The sequence below is a fragment of the Ranitomeya variabilis genome, chromosome 4 (assembly GCF_051348905.1).
Source record: "Ranitomeya variabilis isolate aRanVar5 chromosome 4, aRanVar5.hap1, whole genome shotgun sequence".
In the NCBI taxonomy this organism is placed as follows: domain Eukaryota; kingdom Metazoa; phylum Chordata; class Amphibia; order Anura; family Dendrobatidae; genus Ranitomeya; species Ranitomeya variabilis.
The window spans coordinates 191,693,209-191,707,129 of NC_135235.1; the positions used below are offsets into that span (position 1 = coordinate 191,693,209).

Below are 13,921 nucleotides of genomic sequence, written 5' to 3' on the forward strand. Positions count from 1 at the left end.
TAGCCTAAGTAAGGACTTTCCTTCCTGCATTTTGGCTATAATATTATATTGTACAATTTTCTTCCTTTATTTTTAATCTACCAGCCCTCCAGGTTTCACAGCAAATGTGCTCATATTCACTGTAATTTAAGGGAAAAAGCAAAAGCAGCAGTCATCTAAATGATTCTAAATGACAGAAAAGTCCGTAAGCTTCCATTTTTTTCTTGGCTTGCCCACTGAGCCATGACCTTATCTTTGTTTTGCCGTATGCAAAGAATAAGATAAGTTGCACAATATTTTTTTAACCTAACAGTCAGAAATGTTTCAAATCTCCCTCTCAATTCTTCATCTTGCGATGGAGACAATTTAACTCACATCTTAGCTAGTGTGAGAAAAGGTCAAAGATCCCTTTCCCAGCTATCAAACTGACAAAGTAGGTAAAAGAACAAGCAGTATAAAGAAGAGTTGTGGTGTCACAACAGGAAAAAAAAACATCCATTCCGCCGGCAGTTAAGAGGCTTGTTTCTTCTTCCGGCTGTAATGTGCCACTTTCTCTTTACCTTCATGTCCGTTTCTTAAAGCTTTTGGTCTTCTTTTCCTTCCCGTTCATTTGTGATGTTTATTGCTGGTTATCAGGCAAGCACCACTGTACCGAGACAACCAGAAAATACATCTATTTTTGAATTAGCCCTCCCCGCCACACTGATCCTTCAGCAGAAGAATATATGCGAGATTGCATTGGGCATTTTATCAGTAGTGTCAGGAGTGATAACATTTCTGCAGTATATATATGCCATTAAAATATCTCTGTCAGGTGCAATATCAAAGCTGTCAAAATACTTGATAAAGTTAAATCATATCTTTTAAATTCACATCCAATGGTTTCGATACAGTAGAAATAGAAGTTTAGAAATGTTTATATGCTCTGTTGGCTTCTCTCCACCATCCAAAACATTTCATTAGCAACTCCAGTATATATCCTCCTGAGTAAGGTTATTTTTAATAATTGTCCAATGTATTTTAGGAGGATCCTACAAATTTAGTGTTAATGTTTAATGTATTTTACATATTTTTTGTTTTTTCTAGGCCCAACATCTTATAGCAGTTCTGCATTTAGCATTATAAATATGTCCACATATCATGTATGTTGGGGTTTCTCTCCACTTACCCATCTCTAATGCATCATTAAAGTGGTGGCATCAGGGTTGATAGCTGTTGTACATTCGATCTTTTATCCAACACTATGTAAAGTCAGACTTTAGTGTGGGATCATGAAGAGCTAGACAACGTCCAAAATGGGTGTTAGTAGAAAAAAAGTCTTGTATATTATGCCAAGCTACGACTTGCCTACTTTGAACACACCATGTCAAGACAATATTCACTGGAGAAGGAAATCATGGTCAGTAGAATAGAAGGAAAACATCGAAGAGGATAACAAGGAACCCTATATATTGATATTATCAAGATAATGGCAGAGAAGACCCTGGTAGACCTATCTAGGCTTGCACAAGTTTGATCTTTCTACAGATCATTCATCTGTGAGCTACAATGGCTCGAGATCAAGCCGAAGGTTGTAAAAAAAAAATATTGTGCCAAACATATCACAGCTACGTTTCCACCTGTCATAGATCTATATCCGACTGGTCAAAACGCAGCTGTGATGTGCTTGGCAAAGTAAGCAAGTCTCTTTTCAAACTACTGCCCGCTTTTGATGCTGTCTACTTTTTTGTGACAGTGCATCTGTTTACAAGTTGGATTCCTTGTTTTTTGTATTTTGTGTACTGATGAGAGGAGTGCTCATGGCCATTGGGCTCATGGATATGTCAAACTCATGTACTAGGTTTTCAGGACTGGGAAATTTCAGGTCACTGGTCACTTACATGATGATGGAAAAAATATGATGCAATTTATGCACTACGGTGCATTATTTTATGGCAAAATAGGCTTTATTTGCTTTCAGTATTTTGGGATTTTCTGTTTTGATTTTGAATTTTTGAGTGTAATCACTTCTCAAGCCAGTAATTATGATATTTCCAATTATAATGTATCCATATTCAAATATTGAGAAATACTGCCAGTAAGTGACTAGTAATATTTTTCATTTTTCATATCATGTAACAGCTTTTTCATTTTTTTTAACTACATCCAAAAACTAAAGTTGAGGTCAACCATGAAAAAACAAGACTTACTGGACAATTTACTGGCATTTTAAGATATTTAGCTATTTATTGTTAAAAGAATGTAAACTTGACCATGACCTATTGACCTTCTGTCTCTACAGCCACATGACGGACCCCATCATCTTTGTAAAGCAATGCTGTAAAGGATTCTGCATTGACATTCTCAAACGTCTTGCCAAAACCATTGGATTTACTTATGATCTTTATCTGGTGACCAATGGAAAACATGGGAAGAAAATAGAGGGAGTATGGAATGGCATGATTGGAGAGGTGAGATGCAATTAGAGCTACCACATATTATGTTATTTTTTATTTTCCATTTTTAGCCATTTTTTAATATGCTGTACATGATTTATGTTTTTCAGTGAGTTTCATAATATCATTGAGTTAAATTGTGAACTGTTGTACACATTAAGTACTAGTAATTTATAAGTATATTCCTTCAAAATATCTACTATGTATTGTTATGGACATGGTGAAAGCTTCATTTGGAAGATCTCACATAACCACATTTTGTATTCCAAAGGATATTGACAATGATATTGTTTAACAAATAGGTAGAAGACAACATCTAAAGTGTTGCAGATGCCTTAAGATAGTAGTTGGTTCTCATGGCACTGGTCCATCGGCCATTTCAGTAATTTTTAATTACTCGTCTTGTGAACTGATTTGCACCAACTCTAGTCACCAACTTTCATCAGATATATCAGTGGGATAGAGATCATAAAATATGACTTTTAACGTTAAAATAATAAAAAAAGGCCTCTTGGCTAAAAGATAAAGAAAAACAATTAAGACACTACAGCCATTTAAATTCTAATGACATTGGAAGTCCTCAACTGAATAATCAACCATATTACAAGGATCTCCAAAGCTTTAACCAAGTCATAAAGTAGAACAATCTCAGCATAGATCATGTCTTATTCTTTGGAGCGGTAAGCCAGTTATTAGATCCTCAGAATCGGACAGGAGAGGCAGGTATAACTTCAAGATGCCAAACAGGAATCAGCAGAATAGTTTCACCCAGGCTACTCCTGAAGGATTTCATCAGGTGAATTATCAGGGAAGGCAGATCATAGGTAGCCACCCAACACTGGGCACCATTATGAAGTTGAACATTTGTACATTTCATGGACTATTTTTTTCATGATTTATGCTTAATTTACAATGTTCTGTAAGAGACACACTAATAGATGTCCTAGAAAGGACTGTGACATACAGTAGCTTCGAGTTTAATATTTTCTTACTCCAAAACAGAAGTGACAATCATGTAAAAGACCAAACAAAAGACAAGCGTTATCGCAGCTAACTAAAGCACCAACTTTAATAGGTTTGTCTGACTAAAGAGTGAAAATATAAAAATAAACAAGCATGTCTACATCTTTTAACACCAAGTGGGGGAAGGGTGGAATTTAGATGACCCGAGGAAATGTTCTTACAGATAAAGGCAATATACACGCACTTAAAATAGAAAGAAGCATAAAATCAAAGCTTGTCTGTTCTCATGGCAGCAAAAAGTTACGAACATGATGGCGTTAAAGTTCAGGCTGATGTGATAGAAAGTGACAGCAGAGAGGCAAATGCATAAAGTTGTCTCTGTTTTTTAAGACTCCCCAGCCCTGAAGTCAGAAGCAGAGTCAATTGAAAATACTGAAAAGGTCACTGGGAATGAATAAACCACATATAACACAGGAAAAACTTAATAATGTAAAAACACATATGTACAAGTATACATGCCCATGTGTAATTGTGGTGCATCCTTCATGTGTTGGAGTGTAATATTCTGTTTATATTTATGACCAGAGATGACTAATCTTCACTGATGAAACTTTAAAAAAGTAGACTTAATGTACTATAGAAAAAAACTAAAAAAATTTATATGTTAGCTGGACCCATTATTTTGATGTGGACCCAAGAATAGGAGCTGAGATGCAGTGTGTGGCAGTGGCCACTATACATTGACTGGATATGTGCAGTACAACTCTGTTCAATGTTTACACAATGCCACCGCCGGAGCTAATAACATCTGATCGATGGAAATCATGACAATCTATTGTATTGTTGTTCTCTGTCATAGGAACAAAGCAATTAAATTAATGGCAGAACCAGATGGAAGCCAAAGTCACCTGATAGAGTACATCGATTATAATCAAAGTTTCTATCAGGTTTCTATCACAATGTCTTGCACTTTAACTAAGCAATATAGCACAGCATACTGAGTGTTAGGGGCCAAGTTCCTGCTTCTGCACAGGGGGAATCTCGGGCCGTTTCTGCTGCGGTCTCCCATTCTTCTTCTGCCACAGTGGAGCCTGCTCAGCGGAGACGTCGGTCCAAGCGTCTGGCTCAGTCTAACTCTGTGCTTAGGGTTGCTGGTGCTTTTCCAGCTTCTACCTTTAAAGTCGGTGCTAAGCAGTGGCGAGCAGACGCTTTTGGGATTAAGTCCTGCTTTTTCCCTTCTGAGCATACCCAGGGTGAGATCTCCAGTTGGAGATCGAGGGTCACATGCTCAGATACTGCAGCGGATCCCATTGGTCCTCCAGGAAGGTCCTGAAGGTGCTAAACTTCTGTAGCAGCTTCCCATTGGTCCTTTTTTGGAAGGTCCTGTTCGTGCTGCAGCTACATAAGCTTCGCATGACCGCACGGCCATGCGCTAGTGTACAATTGTATACGTGTGTTTGTTGATGAGTGCAAGTCATTCCTTAAATATCCCATCCCTAAAGTATGACTGCTCGCGTATGGTGTATGGCTGCTATCTAGCGCTCGACTAACTCACAACGTGTTACACACAATACAGCGTCTATTGCTGTAACCGCCAGTGCGGCGCCACGTGCCAGGAGAGCGCTTCCTAACCCACGTCTGGGTGATTAGTGGTGTCAGCCTGCACGGCACAGCTCGCACTCTTGTGCTTTATACTATTTATGTTTAGTTACCTATTACACCCAGTTGCTGTGTTGTGCGCAAGTAGTCTGTACGGACTTCAATCCCGAGTCTAGGGACGGAGTTCAGGGACTCCTTGCTTGCGCTCTTTAGTGCGGTATTGCGGCCCTGTGAAGTAACAGGGTTCACTTCCACCGCCATATAGAGCAGCCATTTACTAGCAGCAGGTTTCTCCTGCACGGTGGACCCCGGTCTGCGAACGCACCTAATATTATTTCACCTTATACTTGGTGCATTCCGCCAGCCCTAACACTGAGTCTTCAGTGTATGTTTTCCAGGTCTAAGTAAGGAATCATTTTAAGCTTTAACCTCAACCCTTGAGGAAGCTATTTCAACATGAGTATGGGTTTCACCTTTCTCAGCACTTGCACTTTTGATAAAATTGCTCAATTGGAACCTGTATTTTATGGCCATTTTAAACTCTTGTTTCTATGTGGAATATTGTTATACCTATGGAATTTTACTGTATAATGGATTGAGTTTTATTATTATTTCTCTTATGTATTGAGCATTCAAACTTACATGGCTGTTACACATTTCTATTAATAAATATATTGATTTGATGCCTTTACTGAGGATTTCTCCTTTACTATATACAGATATAATGCCATTGTTAGTTTTTGACATACGAGTTGTATCAGTTTTTTTTCATGGATAGAACTATGACCTGTCATAATCTATGGAGCTGTTTACCCATAGACATGCCAGATTTTGATCCAAAAGACTAAGGATTGATTTTGATCCAAGTCACCAGTCTAATTCGTTCATTCAAGTCTATGGGTCTGTGAAAACAAATCAAGAGCACTCGGACGACATCGTTGTGCTGTCTGTTATTCATTGACTAATTGGAGAAGTTTAGAAACAATACACCAGAAATTAACATATTCTGACGTAAAAACTGACTCATTTTTCTGATCCAAATCACTGATGACAATCAGTCTGATTTTTGTATACAAGAAAAAAGATTGACTTCTGAATTAGGCCAATTGATTATAACTTCATTTGTATTTTTAAGTATTATGTAAAATTACTACTCACTTAACTTTTTTATCTAACTTTTTTAAATATAGGATATATACTCTATTTGATGAGTGGTATTTTTTTATTTTTCTTTTCCAATTTTATTCCTTGCTATGGAGTAATTTTATAACTGCCACTAAATCTAAGGGTTGCATTAACAGAACTAGTAAAAGGTTGCATTTAGATTTGCAGACTTGAAAAATTTGCTTATCAGTGGTTTGTTAATGTCCCGTTTAGACAGGTGAATGATATTTTCCATGCACACAGAGCGATCGGTAATGGAACTTTCTGTGCACATAGACTTTCACTAATCTTGACAGCACATGTCCTGTTTACACACGAGAGTTATGATTTCAAGCAAGCTGAAAAATGATTTCACCATACAGATGAGTTTTTCATTGTTTGTTGGGTGATTGTATGCATTGACCGATTTTGGCAGAAATGAGGATTCCAAGGAATTCTTTTTTATGTAAATGCACCTGAAAGGGTTAGTGTCACAGGTTTACCATGACAGAGAGGAGCCAGAAGACCGCAGCATTTGATTTCTCCTACTCCTGTACTGGTTAGGAGCAATTAACCTTCATATTAAACGGTGTTGGTTTCTTTTAGCAGTGCAGGGGTTAATCTTCTCAGTTGAGGGCTACTGGAAGCTTTTGCTGCATGGTTGTAGGTTGTTGGTTATTGTTTGTTTAGGCGATTGGTGGATGTATCTGTGACTGCTTCTAGGTTTTGTGTGTGTGTGGTCTTCTGGCTCCGCTCTGACACAGTAACCCATGACACCCTCTTCCCTGCATGGGGGAAAGGTACAGACTGAGAGCAGATTCAGGAGCAAAGGCAAGTTATGTTGCCCCGGTATTTTCACCATCAGAAGTAATCTGGGAACAGGGCGAGCTAAGGCACCCCTAGGGTTAGGGACAGAGAAGAAGCCCCTGGTCCTGAGACACCCAACAACAGATTTGTGACATTTGGTCTCAACATGAGTCTTTAGAAGCACTCTGATCCATAGACTCTTTTGTTTTCTTGTTGCTCAGGGGAGGTCACTCCTCCTTGAGTGACAGTTTTAGTTCAGTATCTTCATGCTTCTGCTGAATTTCTGTTTGTTGTCGTGACACAGACTTGTCAGCGCTTGTTCTGACATCTACACTCTTATATTTGCTTCAAGACATAACAGTGCTTTTGAACAAGCACCAACTAAAGTGAGTAATAAATAGGAGATTGGTCTAAAAACAGCCAATAGTGGGTGTCAGAGGATTGTGATTTTGCCAGACTGATGAGAGCAGCTGGGAATCTGGAGTTCCCAGGGAGAGGAATGTGAGCCACTAATTGCTGTATAGAAATCAATGGGTTGAAAAGAGGTGGCTTAAATTGCAAAATCTAACTCCTCAGCCTGGAATGTAGTTAGTGAACATACTTGGCCAGGCACTGGTGGACAATCTCCTTGCAACAAGCTGTACATTACATTAAATAAAAGTTCTCATAACAGGTAAACAAAAGCAGATAGTAAAAGAAAGTCAATTTCAAACTTGCTAATTTTCATGATATCTACCAATACAAATATTATAACTTGCGAATTACCACTTATGTCTAATCTGCATTATCCAATTAGACCTTTGTTTTTTGCAACCTATGGTCAAATACTAGACTTTGATAACTTAGGAATGGTATTGTTCCCAACATGTTAATCTATAGCATAGTACCAAGTCTCTTGTGACTGAGTGAATTATTAACTATGATAGAGCCACGTCAGTGACATTTTTACCTTATTGGTAGGATGTGTATGATATGTCATTATTTTTTTCAACCTGTTAGATTTTTAGTATCCTAATGTGAAGTTCCCACTCTGTTGGATTTGAGTCATACATATCTCACACAACCAAATATATGAATGAACAGTACACACATCTTTATAGATTCTTTACTGTAAGAGCAGTGAGACTATGGAGCTGTAATGGTTGATTCACTAAGAAAGTTCAAGAAGCATCTGGATGTCTTTCTTAGGCCGGGTTCACACTTGCATACCGGGGCTTTATGTAGGGCTGAGTACTTCCTCCGTTAAGCCCTGCCCACTTCCGCACTTCTTCAATTTAGGTCCACCTACTTCTGCATGCGTCCTGTGTACCTATCTTTAAGATTGGGTATGCAGAACATGCGGATGTATGCGGATGTATGCAGATGAGTCATTTTGACGTGCCCGCCATCCGCACAAAACGCAACAAGTTGCGTTCCCTACGGTCGGCGGCGCGTCAAAACAACGTATCAGCATACATCTGCATTTCCTGCATGCCCAATGTTAAAGATAGGTACGCAGGATGCATGCAGAAGTAGCCGGACCTAAATGGAAGAAGTGTGGAAGTGGGTGGGGCTTAACAGAGGACGTACGCAGCCTTCCGCAAAGCCCTGATACGCAATTGTGAACGTAGGATTAGAAAATATAATATTAAAAAAAATATAATCTTATATTTTATGGGTATTAGATTCTGTGATGGGACATTGATCCAAGGAACTAGTCTGATTGATGTATGTGGAGCTGGGATGGAATTTTCTCCTAATATGGGGCAATTAGCATTTGCCTCGTGGTGTTTTTGCCTTCGTCGGTATCAACTCGTTAAGTTATAGGTTGAACTTGATGGACTTACGTCTACCTTCAACTATGCATGCTGCATTTATCCCTGGAAAACATCTGACCAGGCAAGGCCTCCTACATCAATATTCTGAAGCTAGTTGTCCCCTTTAATGACAATTACTTTTTTATTTTCCATCTAGTAAGTTGTGCAGGATTCCTATGTATATGCCATTAATCCTTAATATTATATTTAAGAATACATCAATTTTTCAAGTATGTTTTATTTACTGCTAAAATATTTCATAGGACTACAGTGCTCATCTTCAAGATGAGATAAGGTGGTGTATGAGATGTAATGAAAACTTCAGTCAGTGGATTTGATTGACATCCTTTATGACGTTATCGGGTCGGCAAATGGATGGCTAAGAATTCATTTCAAGAATTATTTGCATCAGAATTCCCTGCAGGAAATAAAAGACTCGTTTGTAACGTAGCGAGCAGTTACAGGTAGAAAGCTCTGGATTAGCTCATTATTTTTACTTTTACACATATGCATATGAAGTTTATCCATCCGAACACTGATAGTAAAATTTACATAAAGCCTTTGTATACTGAAGAATTGTAGGGGCAATGGGATGGAATGCAAATGATAGGATTTTGCATGTAGATCTCCAATGGATAGCTCTGATATGATTATAAATTCTGCATGCACCATACACTCCATGATAATGCGCATTATGAAATACACTTGCAGATTTTTAGAGATACTTCAGACCTGGTGTTTGCAGGATTAATGAATTTTATTATTTTACAGCCAACAGGATTTACCTATTTATCTCACAATTTTTCCATTGGCTATAATGAAAAATTTGATACATAGAACCTATATCATATGGATTATATTTTTACTCAAATTAGTATTACAATATCCCACTGGACAGAAATATCCTCTTTTTTTACTACCCAGTTGCTTTATTATTAGTGTTGAGCGATACCGTCGAATAGTATCGGCCGATACCCGAAAAGTATCGGATATCGCCGATACCAATACCCGATACCAATACAAGTCAATGGGACACCAAGTTTCGGAAGGTATCCTGATGGTTCCCAGGGTCTGAAGGAGAGGAAACTCTCCTTCAGGCCCTGGGATCCATATTAATGTGTAAAATAAAGAATTAAAATAAAAAATATTGATATACTCACCCGTCCGGAGGCCCCTGCACCTTACCACTGTTAACCGGCAGCCTGCTTTGCTTAAAATGAGCGCGTTCAGCACCTTCCATGATGTCACGGCTTCTGATTGGTCGCGTGCCGCTCATGTGACCGCCACGCGACCAATCACAAGCCGCGACGTCATTCTCAGGTCCTAAATTCTTAGAATGAGGAGTTTAGGGCCTGAGAATGACGTCGCGGCTTGTGATTGGTCGCGTGGCGGTCATATGAGCGGCACACGACCAATCAGAAGCCGTGACGTCATGGAAGGTGCTGAACGCGCTCATTTTAAGCAAAGCAGGCTGCCGGTTACTACCAGGGCGCGTCAGAGGGTGAGTATATCTATATTTTTTATTTTAATTCTTTATTTTTTACATGGATATGGATCCCAGGGCCTGAAGGAGAGTTTCCTCTCCTTCAGACCCTGGGAACCATACACTGGGAACTTCCGATTCCGATTCCCGATACCACAAAAGTATCGGATCTCGGTATCGGAATTCCGATACCGCAAGTATCGGCCGATACCCGATACTTGTGGTATCGGAATGCTCAACACTATTTATTATAGCTGATAATGAAAATTACTGAGCACTCATTTTCAGTGAGTTTCAGGCATAACTGATTTCATTAAGGAGCTGCTATATTTACATTTTTTTGTCCCAACCCCTTACTACTTTTACTGTGCCACTATTAATGCTATTGCTCACCATGGGTCCAAGCTTGAGATCATAAGTGCATAGAAAATATTTAGAAATAATTATTTTTAGAAATATATTTATGTAAATGATCATTTATTAATATACGGAATACATAATATACATAACACAAAGGCCCCATGAAAACAGTAATGTACAGAGCCAGTAAATATTCTCTCTGCTGAATATTTGGCCTGTGGTTTTTCAAGCTAGGAGTGACAATTTGTTTATTCACATGGTATGTGCCATAGTTTTAATTTTATGCCCCAAATTTGCAATTTTCTTATTTTTAGACTTGACATTAATAAGTTTCGAATGGTAAATTCTTAAAAAAAAGTCAACAATGGTGCCTTGTAACATTTAGCTCTAATTACTCACTGGGATATTAGTTATATCATCCAGTTTGGTAGGAACGCTGTCATGATCTCAATGGCAAGAGAACATAGCATCAGCATATATAGGAACTAGCTCTTGGAAGATGGGAACTGAGCTGACCATGAACTAAACCTAACACACAACTAGCAGTGGCCGGGTAGCATGCCTACGTTGATTCTAGATGCCCAGCACCAGCCGGAGGACTAAATAATGCTAGCAGAGGAAAATAAGTCCTAGCTCACCTCTAGAGAAATACCCCGAAAGGAGACAGAGGCCCCCCCACATGTATTGGCGGTGAATTAAGATGAAATAACAAAACGTAGTATGAAAATAGGTTTAGCAAATTTGAGGTCCACTTACTACATAGCAGAAGACAGAAAGAACACTTTCATGGTCAGCTAAAAACCCTATCAAAACACCATCCAGAAATTACTTTAAAACTCTGGCATTAACTCATAACACCAGAGTGGCAATTCCTGTTCACAAGAGCTTTCCAGACACAGTAACGAAACTACAGCTGTGAACTGGAACAAAAATGCAAAAACAAACATGGACAAGAGTCCAACTTATCTAGTAGTTGTCTAGGAGCAGGAACAAGCACAGAGAGGCTTCTGATAACATTGATGACCGGCAAGCAACTAACAAAGCAGCAAGGTTATATAGCGACTCCCACATCTTGATGGGAACAGGTGAACAGAGAAGATGAAAACACCAGTTCAATTCCACCAGTAGCCACCGGGGGAGCCCAGAATCCAAATTCACAACAGTACCCCCCCCCTCAAGGAGGGGGCACCGAACCCTCACCAGAACCACCAGGGCGATCAGGATGGGCCCTATGAAAGGCACGAACCAGATCAGAGGCATGAACATCAGATGCATTCACCCAAGAATTATCCTCCTGGCCGTATCCCTTCCACTTGACCAGATACTGGAGTCTCCGTCTGGAAACACGAGAGTCTAAGATTTTCTCCACAACGTACTCCAACTCACCCTCAACCAACACCGGAGCAGGAGGCTCAACGGAAGGCACAACCGGTACCTCATACCTGCGCAATAATGACCGATGAAAAACGTTATGAATAGAAAAGGATGCAGGGAGGTCCAAACGGAAGGAAACAGGGTTAAGAATCTCCAATATCTTATACGGGCCGATGAACCGAGGCTTAAACTTAGGAGAAGAGACCCTCATAGGGACAAAACGAGAAGACAACCACACCAAATCCCCAACACAAAGCCGAGGACCAACACGACGGTGGCGGTTGGCAAAAAGCTGAGTCTTCTCCTGGGACAACCTCAAATTGTCCACCACCTGCCCCCAGATCTGATGCAATCTCTCCACCACAGCATCCACTCCAGGACAATCCGAAGATTCCACCTGACCAGAGGAAAATCGAGGATGAAACCCCGAATTACAGAAAAATGGGGACACCAAAGTGGCAGAGCTGGCCCGATTATTGAGAGCGAACTCCGCCAATGGCAAAAAAGCAACCCAATCATCCTGGTCAGCAGACACAAAACACCTCAGATATGTCTCCAGGGTCTGATTAATCCGCTCGGTCTGGCCATTCGTCTGAGGATGGAAAGCGGACGAAAAAGATAAATCTATGCCCATCCTAGCACAGAATGCCCGCCAAAATCTAGACACGAATTGAGTCCCTCTGTCAGAAACGATATTCTCAGGAATACCATGCAAACGAACAACATTTTGAAAAAACAGAGGAACCAACTCGGAAGAAGAAGGCAACTTGGGCAGAGGAACCAAATGGACCATCTTAGAGAAACGGTCACACACCACCCAGATGACAGACATCTTCTGAGAAACAGGCAGATCTGAAATAAAATCCATCGAGATGTGCGTCCAAGGCCTCTTAGGAATAGGCAAGGGCAACAATAATCCACTAGCCCGAGAACAACAAGGCTTGGCCCGAGCACAAACGTCACAAGACTGCACAAAGCCTCGCACATCTCGTGACAGGGAAGGCCACCAGAAGGACCTTGCCACCAAATCCCTGGTACCAAAAATGCCAGGATGACCTGCCAACGCAGAAGAATGAACCTCAGAGATTACTCTACTGGTCCAATCATCAGGAACAAACAGTTTATCAGGTGGGCAACGATCAGGTCTATCCGCCTGAAACTCCTGCAAGGCCCGCCGCAGGTCTGGAGAAACGGCTGACAATACCACTCCATCCTTAAGGATACCTGTGGGCTCAGAGTTACCAGGCGAGTCAGGCTCAAAACTCCTAGAAAGGGCATCCGCCTTAACATTCTTAGAACCCGGTAGGTATGACACCACAAAATTAAACCGAGAGAAAAATAATGACCAGCGCGCCTGTCTAGGATTCAGGCGCCTGGCGGTCTCAAGATAAATCAAATTTTTGTGGTCCGTCAATACCACCACCTGATGTCTGGCCCCCTCAAGCCAATGGCGCCACTCCTCAAAAGCCCACTTCATGGCCAAAAGCTCCCGATTCCCAACATCATAATTCCGCTCAGCGGGCGAAAATTTACGGGAAAAGAAGGCACAAGGCCTCATCACGGAGCAGTCAGAACTTTTCTGCGACAACACTGCCCCAGCTCCGATCTCAGAAGCGTCGACCTCAACCTGAAAAGGTAGAGCTACATCAGGCTGACGCAACACAGGGGCAGAGGAAAAACGGCGCTTAAGCTCCCGAAAGGCCTCCACAGCATCAGGGGACCAATCAGCAACATCAGCACCCTTCTTAGTCAAATCGGTCAATGGCTTAGCAATATCCGAAAAACCAGCAATAAATCGACGATAAAAGTTAGCAAAGCCCAAAAATTTCTGAAGACTCTTAAGAGAAGAGGGCTGCGTCCAATCACAAATAGCTTGAACCTTGACAGGATCCATTTCAATGGAAGAGGGGGAAAAAATATATCCCAAAAAGGAAATCCTCTGTACCCCAAAAACACACTTAGAACCCTTCACACACAAAGAA

General features: G+C 40.5%; 1 protein-coding gene across 1 annotated transcript in view; it reads left to right on the forward strand.

The window, feature by feature from the left end:
- The window catches only part of GRIN2D (glutamate ionotropic receptor NMDA type subunit 2D), a 1,124,513-nt gene that overhangs the window by 815,164 nt on the left and 295,428 nt on the right, over nt 1-13,921 (forward strand). The window contains exon 8 of the mRNA XM_077259507.1: nt 2,261-2,429. Coding sequence (XP_077115622.1) covers nt 2,261-2,429 — 169 coding nt within the window. The remainder of the gene's footprint in view (nt 1-2,260; nt 2,430-13,921) is intronic.